At 43.7% G+C, this 18,338-nt stretch overlaps 1 protein-coding gene across 2 annotated transcripts in view; it reads right to left on the bottom strand.

Moving 5' to 3' along the window:
- Positions 1 to 18,338, bottom strand: part of GPC1 (glypican 1) — a 431,622-nt gene that overhangs the window by 32,124 nt on the left and 381,160 nt on the right. For both annotated transcript variants that reach the window (XM_048863480.2, XM_048863479.2), the window contains exon 4: positions 2,667 to 2,832. In XM_048863480.2, the coding sequence (XP_048719437.2) occupies positions 2,667 to 2,832 (166 nt within the window). The remainder of the gene's footprint in view (positions 1 to 2,666; positions 2,833 to 18,338) is intronic.

Here is an 18,338-nt window from a genome sequence, read left to right as displayed (position 1 = left end):
GCTTTACAGGGCTTTGCCAATTATGTTGCTATGAAGTATTAAGCAGTTAGATTGCATTTACATATAGAAATGATTAAGAAATAAGTGATGTACATCATGAATATTAATGCTTGATGTTTAATTATGGACATCCTAAAGGCATGGATAGGGCCTGTTAATGACATTATTATAATCAGGATAAAGAAGCAAAAGTGGTATATATCTGTATTACCACCATAAGGAAGGGTATAAAATACCACACCCAGGTCCTATTTCTGTGGGTTTATCAGCTCCCCGAGATGGTGTAAATGGAATCAGAACCTCCCTTCTGATGGGTTACACCTTACTTACCCTTCTGTCTTTGTTTCCAGAGGTCTCCATAAGTTGTAAACATACACAATACAAGATTGTAAGTATAAACAATATACGAAACCACTTAACTGCACTTATCTTAGTTATATAGTTGTACATATTGATCCTTTCCCATGATTCCAATTATAGTTGTCTGTACTAAATAAAGTTTGTCTGTGCGTGTTTCACCAAATTATGTCTTAGAATCATAGAATATCAGGGTTGGAAGGGACCTCATGAGGTCTTCTAGTCCAACCCCCTGCTCAAAGCAGGACCAATCCCCAACTAAATCATCCCAGCCAGGGCTTTCTCAAGCCTGACCTTAAAAACTTCTAAGGAAGGAGATTCCACCACCTCCCTAGGTAATGCATTCCAGTGTTTCACCAACCTCCTAGTGAAAAAGTTTTTCCTAATATCTAATCTAACCCTCCCCCACTGCAATTTGAGACCATTACTCCTCGTTCTGTCATCTGCTACCACTGAGAACAAACTAGATCCATCCTCTTTAGAACTCCCTTTCAGATAGTTGGAAGCACCTATCAAATCCCCCCTCATTCTTCTCTTCTGCAGACTAAACAATCCCAGTTCCCTCAGCCTCTCCTCATATGTCATGTGTTCCAGTCCCCTAATCATTTTTGTTGCCCTTCGCTGGATGTTTTCCAATTTTTCCACATCCTTCTTATAGTGTGGGGCCCAAAACTGGACACAGTACTCCAGATGAGGCCTCACCAATGTCGAATAGAGGGGAACGATCACGTCCCTCGATCTGCTGGCAATGCCCCTACTTATACATCCCAAAATGCCATTGGCCTTCTTGGCAACAAGGGCACACTGTTGACTCATATCCAGCTTCTTGTCCACTGTAACCCCTAGGTCCTTTTCTGCAGAATGGCTGCCGAACCATTCGGTCCCTAGTCTGCAGCGGTGCCTGGGATTCTTCCGTCCTAAGTGCAGGACTCTGCACTTGTCCTTGTTGAACCTCATCAGATTTCTTTTGGCCCAATCCTCTAATTTGTCTAGGGCCTTCTGTATCCTATCCCTACCCTCCAGCGTATCTACCTCTCCTCCCCGTTCAGTGTCATCTGCAAACTTGCTGAAGGTGCAATCCACTCCATCCTCCAGATCACTAATGAAGATATTGAACAAAACCGGCCCGAGGACCGACCCTTGGGGCACTCCACTTGTTACCGGCTGCCAACTAGACATGGAGCCACTGATCACTACCCGTTGAGCCCGACAATCTAGCCAGCTTTCTATCCACCTTATAGTCCATTCATCCAGCTCATACTTCTTTAACTTGCTGGCAAGAATACTGTGGGAGACCGTGTCAAAAGCTTTGCTAAAGTCAAGGAACAACACGTCCACTGCTTCCCCCTCATCCACAGAGCCAGTTATCTCGTCATAGAAGGCAATTAGATTAGTCAGGCATGACTTGTCCTTGGTGAATCCATGCTGACTGTTCCTGATCACTTTCCCCTCCTCTAAGTGCTTCAGTCTTGTCAATTAACTTTAAATAGCCACCTAGGAAAAGAACCTGTTATCTGTGACAAGTGCATATTGCACCCCAATATGTAATCTTATAAATGTAATAATTGTTCAGGCTACATTCCTTGACTGATTTCATTCTAGTTTTCTCCTAGTGTTGATTGTTTTGCTTGGCTGCTGAACTTGACCCTGCCCCCTCCACCATGGCATTTGTGTTTAAATATAAAGCAAATGAGCTTTATTTTCCTTTATATATGCGTCTCATTCCTCCAAACTCCATCCCACCCTTTTTGTTTTGAAGGAGCATTGTCAGGGTTGAAAGTCCTCAATTCTGAGTATCCCATGGAAACAATTTTATTACTTTTCATTTCTACAGCACCTTCCACAGAAGGATCTAAAAGTGCTTTCCAGTTTAATTTAGTTTACCCTTGTACTCGTGGAGGACGGTACCACTCAGCCAGAAGAAGGGTGATAGAACCTGGCCCTAAGCCTCAAGAGATGGGAAAGGCACAAGAATTAATTGAGTTGTTTTAATTGGTTTAATTGGAAAGAGTATCGGTCTCTTGACAGGATCACGGGTCTTGTTAGCCAGTGTAGCACATTCTGTGTAGTGATTTGACTGAGCCCATTACTCAAACACAGTAAAATGTCTTTCCAGTCCTTTTACAGTCCAGCGCTGAGGCAGAGGAATTTTAGCGTAAAAGGGTCTTAAGCCCTTTTAACTGTTCTAATGGCACTTTATTCATTCTCCAATCCCTGTCTCACAAAGACTGAATATGAGCTTTGGGGTGTGCGGGGGGAACATGTCATAAACTCAACAGTTTTACTGGTACATAACTAGCTCTCCTTACCAATCAGGTTCCTCCATTCCGTGTCCAGGTCTGCTTGATTGGCTAGGCAGCCCTTCATGACGTTGTGGCAGTAGTTGTTGCACGGTTTCACACTAGAAATGCCCCGGCAATACGGACAGTACACCAGCTTCATTATGGCACGAGTGCACTCATGGCTAAGAGACACCTAAAAGAGGTGGAAGGGGAATTATTAATTATGGAAACAAGTGAAAGACTCTCATTAAACAGGAAATTATACGGTGCATTATTTTAAAGCCCTAGTCAGACAGATTAAATTATACTGAACCAAATTCATGCCCCTAACTAAATGATTTAAAATGTTTTGTGATCCAGTGGACTCTGGATTGAGGCAGGATTCTATTTTGGGTTGTGCCACTGACCTGTTGTGTGTCCTTGAGCAAGTCACTTTGTCACCCAGTACCTCTGTTTCCCCTCCCACCCTTCATCTTCTTTGTCTATTTAGACTGTAAGCTCTTCCAGTCTGTTTTTAGACAGTCTTTAGACTGTCTCTCACGGCGTATGTCTTAATCACACCCTGTGATTACAGCACAAACCTACCCATTGTATATTTGTGCAGTACCTAGCACAATGAAGCCCTAAGCTCAACTGGGGCTTCTACACACTACCTTAATGCAGCTACAGCGGATGATAAAACCAAAGTAGCAAAAGAAGTGAATTTATATAGAGATGAAAATATTAGCTAATGGGATGGAATACAAAAATGTACCAAAGATCATATTAAATAATCAAATGATTATGACTGTATTATGACTTGTTTAGAAAAGTTCACAGTTTATGTTACAGCATGTTAGCAGCGATATTACATTCCTATTCCTTCCTTGAGCATCTGCAGGGTTTCACAACCAGGGATAGCCAGTTTTATTAACCTGGCTCTCTCCTTTCTGTTTTCACTGCCCCGTGTTGTGACCGTGACCTGTAATTCTGCAACACTGTCACATGGTAACTCCTGCACTGGAAGAATCTTTTATAAGCACCAGCAGGTTCTTTTGTTAGGTAAGTTTTTTTTGTTTCAACCATCTCGCTGATGTGTATAGCCACAAGCTTCCTCCAGGAATTTTTACTGACTGCACTGACAGTTTGCTCCTGAAACGTGTACTGCCTCTTGTGTGAGGCTGATCCCATGGGGGAGCCCGAACATTACAGTCATTCTGCTGGTGTCATAGGAAAGGAAGGTGGGGTGAAGAGCTTGTGAGGGTGATCCACAGGGTCAGCCTGAACCATTAAAATACCTGCAATTTGGGGTACTCCAAACGTTTAAAGAAATTGTACTTTTAACATATTTTTGTGAGCCTCAGGGATACACCATTTCTGGAAGAGATGGCTAACCAGCATCCAGATACGGGAGAAGGGGATGATCAGCATTATGGGAAGGGGAACCCTCCATCTATAATTTGGTGCAGAACCAGATCAAGATGCTCCTGAGAGCATCCCTGCAGAACACTCACCTCCAACCCACTACTACAGTGCTGTGCTGCAACCATTAGCTCAAATGGGACCTTGGCAAACCTGGCCAGTCCATAATATTAACTAGCATTACCAATTTTTTTGGCCAATGTCCATTTGCAATTTCCTTGTTAGTCTTTATAGGTGATTGAAAAGAAATGGCTTAATGTTCCTTTTTCAACCAACTCATGAGAAAGTATGCAACAGCAAGAACAAACTAGTGTGTAAGTGTGATGGACGGGGAAATGCTCTGTCTGGAAAGAGATCCAACTTGCAAGATTCAGTTTTGACAGTAAGATTTTTTTCTCCCATATATTATGAAAAACGTGTTGAACAGTGTCCTTTTAAGCTTGCTGTGGTCCAAGAATAAGCAATACCGAGGCAGCTTTAGAAGAGCGGGAGCATGCTGAGCCCACTGTTAGAGGTCCAGAGATAAAATCCATAAGGTTTGTCTTCCTCAAACATTCTTCTCTCTAGCCCTTTATTTTTAGTATGCCTTGAAAAGGATATCTCCACTCTGCTGCGTTTTTATTTTGAAGGAATGAATTGAACGGCCGCATGAGAAGTTTTCCTGAGGTTCAGATACTGTACAGACATCCAGAACTGCTCCCCACGTTAAAAGTTAGAAGTAGGAGGTTTCAATTTCTTTGGTTTCTATAAAATGAAGTTTATAAACCTCAGAAAACTGATGGGATAATGTAGAAAAATTCTCTCTCTGTACACAACAAATATCCACAGAAAGACCAGAGCCCAAATCCAAATCATTGCACCTAACTTTTAGGTGCCTAGTCACTTTGGCTACCTGAACACAGGGATAAAAGACCCTCTACCCTTGTAGGATCCTGGAGATTGGGCTCCAACCCAAGCCCCAACATCAACAGAGTGATTTTTCAGCCCTGGAGCCTAAGTGCTGCGAGCCCAAGTCAGCTGACTCTGGCCAGCTGTGGGTTTGTTATTCCTGTGTAGACACAGTCCCAGTGGAATCCACAAACCCTGAGTGAGGCCCTTTAGCTCCCTATACAATGAGTGGGAAACAAGGCTGCCTGACAATGGGATCCACAAAAGCCAGCTCACTGGGCAGGGAACTGCCTAAACTAGCCAATAGGAGATGATGACAAGAGGTCTGAGTCCTACACCCGGCCACTCCCATGGAGTTAGGAACCTGTCTTGCTTGGGATCCACAGCCAGGAATCCTCATCTACAGTCAGGTGCCTTAAGTGGTTTCTTGGCAGAACAGCAGCAGCACGTACCTAACAGCAAACAGAACGACTGGAGGGAGGAGGCAGCCTCCCTTATAACCTCTAGCCCAGTGGTCAGGGAACTCAGCCCAGAGGCAGGTTCATTTCCCCACTCTGCCCGGTGACTACCCCATCATTCTCACTGTCGCTGGCCCAATGTATATTTTAGTTATTTATACACCAAGTGGAATGGCTTCAATGGGGAGGGACAACATCAGACTATCCCCTAGCTCAGTGGTTAGGGCACTCACTTGAGAGGTAGGAGAAGCCAGTTCAAATCCCTTCTCATCAGGCAGAGGGGGGAACTGAAGTGGGTTCTCTCACATCCTGGATGAGTTCCCTAAGAACTAGGGTGAAGACAATAAAGGTAGCTTCCTTTCTCCCTCCAGCTGTTTTCTGCAGAATTAGATGTGATCGGAGCATGCCTACCAGATTGGGTCCTGCAGGTGATACAGGCATTGTCTTCTCCTGGTTTCAGGATCATGCTATGGTTCAGATGGGGGTCTGGGTGGCTGCCTGAGGCAGCAGTGCACATGCCTACAGACAGAAACTTAGGTGCCTTGGGGCCTTTTTACAGTGAAAATTTAGGCACCAAATGAGTTTTGCCAACTACAGGACACCTGTGATTGCAGTGGTGCCTAAACCTAAGTCCCTTTGTAGATCTGGGCCCTAATGCTTTAACTCTGGCAGATAAAGTACACACTAACCTGCCACAGAAATACTAAGACCTAGGGTGACCAGGTGTCCCCAAACGCCTCATCCCCAGCCCTGAGCCTGCAGCCAGAGCCCTCACCCGCTCCGTGCCCCAACCCCCAACTCAGAGCTCCCTTCTACACCCCAAACCCCTCATCCCTGGCCCCTCCGCAGAGCCCTCACCCCCTGTCGCATCCCAACCCACTGCCTCAGCCTGAAGCCCACTCCCACACTCTGGACTCCTCATTTCTGACCCCACCCTAGAGCTTGCAACCCAGCTGGAGACCTCACTCCCCTCCCATACGCCTGCTCCCTGAGCCGGCCCAGTGAAAATGACCGAGTGAGGGTGGGGAGAGCAAGTGACGGGGGGGGGAGGGGAGGAGAGGGATGGAGTGAGCAAGGGCGGGGCCTTGGAGAAGGGGTGGGGCAGAGGCGGGTCAGGGTAGCGGGCAGGGCAAGGGTGTTCGGTTTTGTGTGAGTAGAAAGTTGGCAACCCTGCTAAGACCTCAACCTTGAAGAAAACTGCAAAAGTTTAAAAGCTTTGCTCTCTCTTTTAAAAGAGCTTCTTCTTTTGTTACCACTGCAAACACACACAAACAGAACCAAAGGGGTAAAATTAGTGCACTCATTCTTCAAATCCCTACTACAAGGTACTAAAATGCATATTTAATACCTGGGATTAAATTGGTTTAAAACATGTAATGCTCCCTTCATACCAGCAGATGGAGCTCTTACCCTACAGATGAGGAAAAGTTTGAGAAACAAACCAAAACTCCATCCACCACTTATTAACCTAAGACAACAAGAAGTTTCAATAGAAATATCATTTAAAATGTAAGATTTTCTTATAAATCATAGTGCTTTAATAAAATGCACTGAATGTTAAATGAGGGGACAACAGTTAAGAGTAGATGAAATATAAATGCATGCTATAAAGAGCTAACACCAGCCAGAAGCAGACTATTCAACTTGAAATACTGGAAATTCAGTCTGGAAGGGAGTACTACTTTTTCTTCTAATGAGTCTTCATAAACCAGAGGTGTATTGTGAAAATCCAGTATAAGAATTCAACTTGCTATTTTTCCAGACCTGCAGAAGAGCTTTGTGGAGTTTGAAGGTTTGTCCCTTTCATTAATAGAAGTTGTACAACAGAAGATATTACCTCACCCGCCTTGTCTCTCTGATTACTTAACTTACTTATGGATATTTTTCTTTTCAAAGTGAATTTAATGCTCATGAAGCCAGTGAAGACTGACATACCCTCTTATCCCCAGGACAGCCCCAGGAGGAGCAGCAATTGTGCAAACTCCAGACTCTCCAGGATGCTCTGCCTCTGCACAGACTTTCTAAGACCATCTGTGTGTGAGAGGGTAGTTAATGCTCCATGTTAGTCACTCCATGTCCTCGCTGGCAAGATTGGCCAACAAGGGTGCAACTATTGTTATTTCCTGTGACGTGGACACCTATCCACTGTCCTGCAACCAGCTTCCTATAGGCCACTCAACAGCTGTCAGAGGGTCATGGCTTGGCTAGCCAGGCTAATCATCATACACGATGCAGAAACATCCTAAAAAAGCAAGTGCTTGCTTACTGTTCATATCTGCCTTTGGATGGCCGTTTCAAATGATGTACTAGGCACAAAGAACACTGCCTGGAGTTTTGAGCTAAGCTCCTGAGAGGAGAAAAAAACCTATGCCTTTACCGCATAACTGAGCGAACATGACTTGGATGTCAGACAGAGAATATTTGTGCATGGCTAATTTGTCATTCTTGCAAAGTGACTTTTTCCACCAGAGGGACACTTTAATGCCACATCGTACGAGGCAGCTTGGAGGCAGTGTGCATAGCGCAGTACGGTGCAATATCCACACATTTAAACCCTTCTTGGAGAACGCTTCTGCATTTACCTGTCCTATGTCTAGACTTGGCAGAATTCGATTTTTAAAAATAATTTACACAGATAATATCAATGGATATTTTTAAGCAATTTAAAATTTTTTTTATTAATTTAAATTTTCACTGTTGTGGGAAATTATGGGAGGTCAGACAATTATTTAATGACCGTAGGAACTGAGATTCAAAAAATTAAAGTCAAAATCACATGTCAAAATATACAAAGTAAATATCCTTAACTCAAACTCTATTAAAAGTTCTCAAGCAGCATTTTTCTTACATTGCCTATCTGTACATTTCAATTATTATTGACGAAATATTTTTTGAGTTTGTGTGTGTATGGTGACATTGGTGTGTACTAACATTTACCCATAAAAATGGAATCCTTCTAAGCCTACCTATGTTATCCCTTTCCCTCGTGCCTGTCCCTGCTATATAAACAGTAGGTGATTTATTCATGCACCAACTGTTGATGTTAAAATGATCGCTCCCTTAAATCTGTCAGATTGTGAGCGTTCAACTTTATCTCTGAGCAGCAAGGAATAGTGGTAGTCTCTGCTGGTATCCAGATGACTCCAGGTTCTTGTACCCCTTTAACCTGCTAATTATTCCACTTGTTAATGATCATGCTCTTCCAATTTTGTAGACAGAATGAGCAGATGTGTCTAAAATGGACACCAGTGTTGCTCAATGGCTAGGGATCTTCCCGAGACTAGGAGGGTGAGATTATGGAAGTGTTTTCCATATGGACTTTGCCTTGATAGCGCTTAATCCTACCGTCACTTATACCCATGTATAGGGCTGGCCTTATCATGAGGCGAACTGAGGTGGCCACCTCAGGTGCCAGACTGTGGGGGGGGGGGGGGGGCGCCTCTAGGACCCAGAGTGTAGAAAATTGTGTCTGCTGCTGGTGCATATGTATTCTCTCTGCTCTAGATACACAGAGATGGTGGAGTGCTGTGCTGGAGGAAGGAGGGCACAACAGACATAACAGGCAGACAGGAGAAAAGGTGAGAGGGAATAACAGAAAGCAGCAGGACCTGCAAGGAGGGAGAGGAGGAAGAGCCTCTTATGTACCTCTCTAGCACCCCCAGGAGCCTGGACTGATTAACACCAGCTTCTCAGGGAGCTTCCTGTTTCCTGCTGCTTCCCTGAACCCACGTGAGGAGAACAGGCAGTCAACTGAAGTAGTAGGAGCCAGTTAGGCCCTTTAGATGCTGATATCTTCCCTCACTTAGGCCCTGCTACCAGCCTGCTAATCTGTCCCCTTCAACTGAGTGTTGAGACCCACTATAGCTGGCACAGAACAGCAGTCATGAGGGAAAGAAGAAAACGCCCCTCTGGGGCAGCATTCAGAAAAAGAAAGAAAGCAAAAGAAGCTTTTCTATCCAAGCAGGAAGGAGATCTCCTGAGATACATAGACACAAATGTTCACGGCGAGCCTTCTGGCCCCAGTGAGGATGTGAGTGGTGAGGAGATGCCTTATTTTCCAGTTAGTCAGAGTGCAGGTGACCTGGCAGCTACTGCAGCATCCATATCTCCATCTCAAATGGATGTAACCATGCATATTCCTGAAGAAAAGTGTAGATCAGAGAAGAGTGTGGTGGAGGCGCAAGGAATGCTGCTGCTGAGTTTAGTTCCTTAAGTCTAGATGATCCAGGACTGTGGATCCACTTGAGTAGTAGCCTGTGGGACTTCCTTGTACTGCATGGGCCACAACAAGTAAAAAACTTCATGTTCCCCAAAGACAATGAAAATAGAAGTTTCCATCCAACACATTACTGGTGTGAAATCCCCAATGGTGCCAAAGTGGAGAGGCCATGGCTTATTTACTCAAAAACTCAGAATTCTGCATCCTGTTTTTGCTGCAAACTCTTCCAGTCTAATGTTCCAGCCACATTGGGTTCTACAGGAACAAAGGACTGGAAAAATCTGGCTAGAAATCTGGCATGCCATGAGAACGCAGCAAATCACCAGAGAGCATTCCATAGGTGGAAAGAGCTTGAGAGGAGACTAAGATTAAAGGCCACCACAGATGATCAGCGTCAGAGTCTCTTTACTGACAAAATGTTCTAAAAAGGCTCATTGCCATTGTGAGACTGCTTGCTACCCAAAACCTAACACTGCGTGGCATTTCAGATCAGCTGTATGTGCCAAACAATGGAAACTTCCTTAAAATTATGGAGCTGATGGCTGAGTTTGATGCTGTACTCCAGGAGCATCTAAGAAGAGTCACCACCCAAGAAATGTACACACACCATTACCTTGGAAAAACAATTCAAAATGAGATCATACAGTTACTGGCAACAAAAGTCAAACAGAAGATTGTGGCAGATCTGAAGTCAGCAAGATTTTACTCTGTTATTCTGGACTGCACACCTGACATCAGCCATACTGAACAAATGACTTTAATGGTGCGTTTTGTAACAACAACAGAACCTAGTGAAAATGTCCCTGCAATGGTGACTGTCAGAGCATTTTCTAGAATGTATTGACATTGATGATACTACAGGAGCTGTATGACAAATGTGCTTCTTAAAAAGCTGGAAGATACGGGAATTGCGATAGCTGACCTGAGAAGTCAGGGCTACGATAATGGTGCCAACATGAGAGGAAAGAATAGAGGAGTGCAGACACGGATCCAAGAGTTAAACCCTCAAGTTTTTTTTTGTCCCGTGCAGTTCTCATTCATTGAACTTGGTGGTCAGTGATGCAGCATCAGCTTCTAGTGAGGCTGTTGAATTTTTTAATGTAATTCAAAGCATCTATGTATTTTTCTCTGCATCAACTCTTTGATGGCAAATTTTGAAGCAACATCTGGGAACATCCTCTCTGACACTGAAACCACAGAGCCACACGATGGGAAAGTCGAGTGGAGGCGATAAAGCCTATCCAACACCAAACTGGGAGGATAGATGATGTCATAGTTGCCATTATGGAGGATAATGCTGTGACAGGAGCTGTTCGTGGGAGAAAAGTGGCAGAGGGAAATGGAATCACCAGAAACATACAGAACTTAAAATTTCTGTGTGGCTTAGTGTTGTGGCATGACATACTGTTTGAAATAAATGTTGTAAGCAAGAGACTCCAAGGTGTTGACCTTGATATATCTGGTGCAATGGAACAACTGGATAAAGCAAAGTCATAACTATAGATGAGGGATTTCAAAACGTTCTGAAGAGTGCACAGAAGTTGGCAGAGGAACTTCACACTGAAGCTATTTTCTTACCCATTCAAGAACAAGAGTCACTGAAGAAGACATTTTGATTATGAGGCACGGGATAATCCCATGAGAGACCCCAAACAACAATTCAAAGTTGAATTCTTTAACCAGGTGCTAGATTGTGCAATACAGTCAGTTGAAGAACGTTTCATGCAGCTCTAAGAACACAGCAGTATATTTGGGATGTTGTATGATATTTCAAAATGCCTCACTATACGTGAAGAAGACCTACACCAGCAATGCAGGGCACTAGAGACAGTGTTGACACATGATGACATGTGTGATATTGATGCGAGTGATTTAGGTGATGAACTGAAAGCCCTTTCAAGATACATTTCAGCAGGATCAACGCCAAAGGCTGTTCTGGAATATATGTGCACAAATAAGATGACCACACTTTTTCAAAATGCTTTTGTTCCTCTGCGCATACTTCTAACGCTTCCTGTAACAGTTGCCAGTGGAGAACGCAGCTTCTCCAAGCTTAAGTAAATAAAAACACATCTATGCTCCACAATGACAGAGGAGAGGCTGGTCAGCCTTGCAATCATCTCAATAGAGCATGAGCTGGCCCAGACTGTGGACCTTCCGGAAGCAGTTCAAATCTTTGCAATCAAGAAGGCACAGAAAGCACCATTTTGATTACTCAAACAGATAAAAAGGCCAGTGTTTACTATGCAGACAAGAAAAGTTACATTTGCTGTTCAGGCGTTTGAAAGTTAAGTGTTACTTAACATTTTTGAACAAGGCATTTTAAGTTGTTAGTTTTCCTTTATTGAGATAGGTAGCAGAGCACTACCGTGAGAGAAGTAGAACAGGAAGAAGGCAGAATTGAGACCTTTCAAAGTTCTGGCCCAAGCGAGGGGGAATGGGAGCATCATTTGATCTCCCTGCCTCAGGTGCCAAAATGTTGTGGGCCAGCCCTGCCCATGTAAATCCATTAACTTTCACGGAGTTTGTCCCACTGTACCTCTGTGAGAGGAGAATCAGGCTCTTGAGCTCTAAGATGCAGGTTCCTCAGTCTGCTGTTGCTTCCATCTAACATACACAGTGATAGGACTGCTCCACACTTGGGCTCACTGAGCTAAAATGTAGAATCCGGTAGGGGACTGTCTGAAGCCTGAAGGGTTCGATTTAAAATGTGTTTAGGAACTAAGCTCTCCCAATTCAGCTAACAGGCTCTGGAGGCACACTAACCCTTGCAGGTTATTTTGTTGAATCAAAAGGGGCTTTGAGGTGGTGAGCGTAGGGTAAGGGCTGGCTGATGCCCACAGGGCCAGCTAGGCAAACAATCCCACGCAGTTTTTGAGAACTTGGACAGGAGATTTGCTAGCACACGGCACCTTGAAGTCAAGGTTCAGGAGGATTTGATGTGAACATTCCACATAGCTCTAATCCTAAAGCATTTGCTTAGATCACTTGTCCAAATGTCTCGATACTTTGTCCATTGCCGAAGGAGACGCTACCCAAGAAATAAAGGGGACTGATTGCTTTCTTCCAGCGAGCGTCCTAATTGCAGATAATATTTTGAAATTTCTCTTTTTAAAATATGAACTGCATGGAGACTCTTTTCCGACACACAGTACTTATTAGTGGTGTTGAGATGTCTAGCTTTGAAAGGAGTCTCAGAAATAGCTTGGAGACATTTAATCAGAAATTAATTTATTATCTTTATGGACTATATGTTGAGAGCTTACATCATACTGTACCAAACAACTGACTATGAGAATCTCTCTCTAGATCTCTTGGATATAGTGAGGTTAAGGGATGGCAGCACTAATTGTTTGGGCTGTCTGCCTTTTTTGCACTCTTGTGGCTTTGTGCTTGTAAAGCTATTGTATTGATAACACATTGTGACCTTTTTCTTCTACTGTAACATACACATCCCTGACCCTGTGAAGAAAATCTCGATAGGGAGCAAAAGGAGAATGGACAGCATTATGGGTACACCTCCGCAACCAGTAGTTGGTATGTACTCACACAACTAGACTCCTTGAACAAAGGGAATGGCACAATCGGGTCCAGAAGTCAAGATACTCAAAATGAAGAGCTAATGTTATGCAAGTGATGGAGAAAACTCCCTGACATCCCTAAAGCACAGATCTGCAAAAGGGCTGTTTGAGTAATGCATGTTGTTTGCATTAGAACACCTTATTGAGTTATTTGGAAAGACTCCAGGGAAGACCAGGAAGGAAGATCCAATGAGGGTTGCCAACTATGTAACATTTAAAAACCGGACACTCCAGCAAGAGTAGCGGCACCTACCCTTCCCTGCCCCGTCCCATGAGGCCCTACCCCTACACCCCTACCCCTGAGTACCCGCCCCTGCCCCACCTCTTCCCCCGAGGCCCTGCTCTTGGCCTGCCCCTTCCCCCTGAAGTCCCCGCCTCTGTTTGCTCCTCTTTCCCCCTCCCTCCATCACTCACTGCTTTTCCCCTCTCCACCCCTTCCTGCGTGGGTCAGGAGGGATTCGCCTGCAGAGCCGGGGCTGGGAGCTGTAGCTGCCCGATGTGGGTAGAAGGTGGCCCTAGCTGAGTAAGAGCTGGCACGGGTGATGATTTGGTGCCTCCCCCACCTACAGTGACCGGACTTTGGCTTTCTGGTCAGTAGATCTGACTGGATACCATCAGGTCCCCTTTTCAACCGGACTTTCTGATTGAAAGCTGGACACCTGGACACCCTAGATACCAACGGCCAGGTACGCAGCACAGAACTGGTTTCCCCTTTCCATCTTCTCATTGCCCTTACTTTACAAAACAGAGACATGGACGTTTCTACTGTGGGGCCACGTTTAGAGGCATTTCCTTTGGAGCCAGGGAAAGCCATGGTGTTTGTCACTGGCCATGGGACTCCAATTTTGTATGATGAGGGAGGCCTTGAAAGTGCTGCTATTTATATCCTTACACAGGATATTGTTAAGGGAGCAGTACTGCAGCTCCCCGTGAAAGACTGCTTTTTTTATTTGGTGGTGACCTTTTTTTTCTGCTTGGCTAGTAGTAAGGCGGGTAAGTGTTTTAACAGGGAAAAATAAAATATATATGTAAAGGGGGCAAAACTTCATAGAGAGGTGGAGGTGGCTGATTAGTTAAAACCAATAAGGGGTGGAGCCAAGGGACTATAAAGCTGGTCTCCAGCCTCAGCAGCTCATTCCAGCCTAAGAGTTCAATCCATCTAGAAGTCTGCTTCAGCCTGGGAATACTCAGGTTTACAGGCTCAGCTAGACCAAGGAGTTTGATCCATGTTAGGAGCTCAGCCCCGATGAGTGCCTAGATTTAGATGTCAATGTCATCTTAAGGATTTTTGCAAGATGTTTCCTTGCCCCCCATGGTAGGGTGTTTATTTCATGTGACTATTGCTATTGGAACACTGCAAGTTAAATTAATAAGATTCATTTATTAAATTAGAAGTCCCTTATTTTATTTCTTTATTGTGATATTTACAAAGGATTCCTACCTTCATCTCTCCACTCTACTCAAGAGTCTGGTACCACATTTCCCCTTTTACAACAGTAGTGTGACACCCAAAGGACCCTATATATGTATATCCTGTTATTTAGACGTGCTGAACTGCCCTTGACTTCAACTTAAGCTGCTAGGTGCTCAGAACTTCTGAATATCAGCCACTTGGGTGTCTAAAACTCAACTCAGGAGTCTAATATGAGGCATCCACTTTTGAATATCTCAACCTATACATTTTGTACCTTTGGCAGCAGCCCCTGTGGCACAGATTTTAAACGGATTCATTACTATTACCCTATGATTTGCACTTAAAAAGTCCACTAGAAAATTTATCTTGCTCTTCTAGGCAGTGGCATGTGTCTACGTATACAACGTTTTCATTGCATGCCCCTGAATTCACAAAAAATGTCCAACTGGCAGCCCATGGGGCCATTCTGTCCAGCTCCTGAATGTGCACTGTAGAACAAAATTGTGTCCTCTGTAAAGCATGACCTCGCACACACCATATGCGCAAGTTGACACTGCATGGACGATGCCATTTTATGGAACGTCACTAAAAAGTCTAGACCACCTAAGGCAGTAATTCTCAACCAGGGCTATGTGTACCTCTGAGGGTATGCAGAGGTTTTCCAGGGGGTACATCAACTCATCTAGATATTTGCCTAGTTTTACAACAGGCTACATAAAAAGCACTAGTGCAGTCAGTACAAACTAAAATTTCATACGGACAATGACTTGTTTACACTTCTCTATGTGCTATACACTGAAAAGGAAGTACAATATTTATATTACAATTGATTTATTTTATAATTATATGACAAAAATAAGAAAGTCAGCCATTTTTCAATAACTGTGTGCTGTGACACTTTTGTATGTTTAAGTCTGATTTTGTAAGCAAGGAGTTTTTAAGTGAGGTGAAACTTGGGCATACGCAAGACAACTCAGACTCCTGAAGGCGGTACAGTAGCCTGGAAAGGTTGAGAGCCACTGCCATAATGCAGGCAAGTGTGGAATTGAAATGTCCATGACAGAACAGAGCTAGTGGTGCAAACTCTTCATCAGGATGGAAAGCTTAGTGCAAAATTTGTTCACTAAAAGTTGTTGCATGTCTTATTAAAAGCACGCCTCAGCTTCCAGGCCAAAGAGAATTGATATTATACTGTGAGCATAGGAACAGATAAGTCTGAGGGCTGCAAAAGAAAGCTAGGAATCAGAGAGATCTGAAGAGAAGTATTGTGCTGGACTGGAATGTCTCCAGGGGAAGGAGAACAGATAATCTGGAGGATGATGTTAGGAGGAAGATCTTGAGGATGAATGTGACGATCTAAGACAAGTTAGTGTATTAGTAAAAAGTCAGTTTAGAACTTCTGATTCGAGTAACAATTAGTGTTTGCCTTTTATTTTTAAAAAAAGTCAACTTGCTTTTAAAAAAAAAAATCATGTCCCCCCCATGAATGTCTACAGAATAAGGAGAAAAATTCTGCAGAACTTGGCAACATAGGCACCAACTCCGTGGGTGCTCCAGAAAAAATGGTGGGTGATGAACACCCACTGGCAGCCCCCTATCAGAACCTCCCCATCCTCCAGTGCCTCCTGCCTACTGGCAGGCCCTGCCAATCAACGCCGCCTTCTCCTCCCTCCCCATGCCTCCTGCCCTCAGCAAACAGCTGTTTTGCCACGTGCAAGAGGCACTGTGGAGTGAGGGAGGAAGCGAGGATGCAACACAGTTGGGGTGGAACAGGGCAGGAAGAGGTGGGGCAGGAGCGCAGTAGGGACGGGAAGAGGTATGGCAGGGCAGGAGTGGAAAGAGGTGGGTGGGGTGGGGCCTTGGGGGAAAGGGTGGAGTGGGGCAGAGCTGGGGGTCGAGCACCTCCCAGCATATTGGAAAGTCGGCGCCTGTGCTTGGCAGTATTCCTATTGCTCCTACAAATGGGATAGAGGGGGTCTGATACAAATCCCACTGAAGTCAAAGGAAAGACTCTCATTGACTTCAGTGAACTTTGAATCAGGCCCATAGGACCTTCCATCACTAAGTTGTTGATTGTGTCCCAGTCAGTCCTGACTGATCTGATGAGTGCTTATTTTCCTAACTGAAATGGGCTGAAGTTCTCAGTCCAGTTCCAAATGGATAGTCATCACATCACAGAAACTACTACAATTGGCCCTACAGTAGAACCTCAGAGTTATGAACACCTCAGGAATGCAGGTTGTTCGTAAATCTGAGCAAAATGTTATGGTTCTTGTTTCAAAAGTTGACAACTGAACATTGAGTTAATACCACTTTGAAACTTTATTATGCAAAAGAAAATGCTTTTAACCATCTTCATTTAAATGAAACAAGCACAGAAAGTTTTCTTATATCACATCTTTTTTTTTAAATCTTGTCAAATCTTTCTCTTTTTTTTTTTAGTAGTTTACATTTAACAATGTACTGTATTTACTTTATTTTTTTCTGCTGCTGCCTGTTTGCATACTTCCTGTTCCAGATGAGGTGTGTGGTTGACCGATCATTTCGTAACCCTGGTGTTCGTAACTCTAAGGTTCTACTGTAATTAGCTCACGTGTTGGCTATCTCAACGGACACACCAAAGACTGAACAGACTTGGTGACTGAACCCAACTCACCCCCAAGGACATTTTCTTTCAGGTCAGGGTTTAGGCGCGTTGGTGGAACTGCATAAAGAAGTTGCTTGGGCTATACCTGTTATGTCAATAACTCTCAGGAGCACTAACTTTACACACACACACACACACACACACACACACACACACACACACACTCTCTCTCTCTCTCTCAAATAAAATGTAAAACATGTACAGTACTCATTGGTCTTGATATACTAAGGAAAAGCCTGCTTGTGAATTTCCATAAGGATCAGTTTTTTTAAAAAAGTCTCAGTTCTGATAGCTGTAATTTCATTAGTTTCCCTTCAGGTGAAAAGTTATTTTATTCATACAGGCAAGACGAAATATCCCAAACCAAGCAGTTTCCAATGTCCTTTCTCTTTCACTCTAAACTAAAAAGCATTTAAAAATTACACCTAACTTCCCATTCAACATCTGACTCCTCAAACATCTGGTGCCAATTAAAAACTGGTGAAAAACACTAGGTTTCCAACTAAGATTTGTAATAACTGATAACTATGAATAGTCAAAGCCAGCTATTAATCACAAGGTGTCCCAAAATCAGAAGCATGCAAACTCCTGAAGATTAAGTAAAACATCATTTGCTCATCTTTAAATGTAGCACTGCATGAAGACAGCACATGACAATTATCGATTTATCTGAGCACTATTAATCTGTCCCAGCCTGTGCTAAAGTACAGGCTGTTGAAATACCTGGCTGCACTCCTGTCAATGGCATTTTTATTACAATGAGAATTTCATTAGAACCACTTCATGAGAGAACAAGTCATCAGGATTCTGAAGTCTTTTTTAATCTCAATCGACAACTCAGTCGAAAGAAACAATGCAGCCTTTATGGAAACAAAGATCTCTAAGAATTCTTCCCCATCTCACCCGTGCGTTCTCTTGCCTCACCCCTCCCACTTGATTAGAGGCAGGAGTTGCTGCAGGGGTTAAGAGTCTGTGCTCTGACACCTCTCTCATTAAAATATGTTCGTACATGTTCTCAGAAGGCAGGTATGGAGTAACATGCTGGCAGACATTTGATATTTGTCTTTACATTTTAATGGAAGAGAATCAGA

This window comes from Caretta caretta, chromosome 9 (genome assembly GCF_965140235.1).
Source record: "Caretta caretta isolate rCarCar2 chromosome 9, rCarCar1.hap1, whole genome shotgun sequence".
NCBI classification, from domain to species: domain Eukaryota; kingdom Metazoa; phylum Chordata; order Testudines; family Cheloniidae; genus Caretta; species Caretta caretta.
Note: the sequence above shows the minus strand (reverse complement) of the source record. Positions and strands in the feature narration are given on the sequence as shown.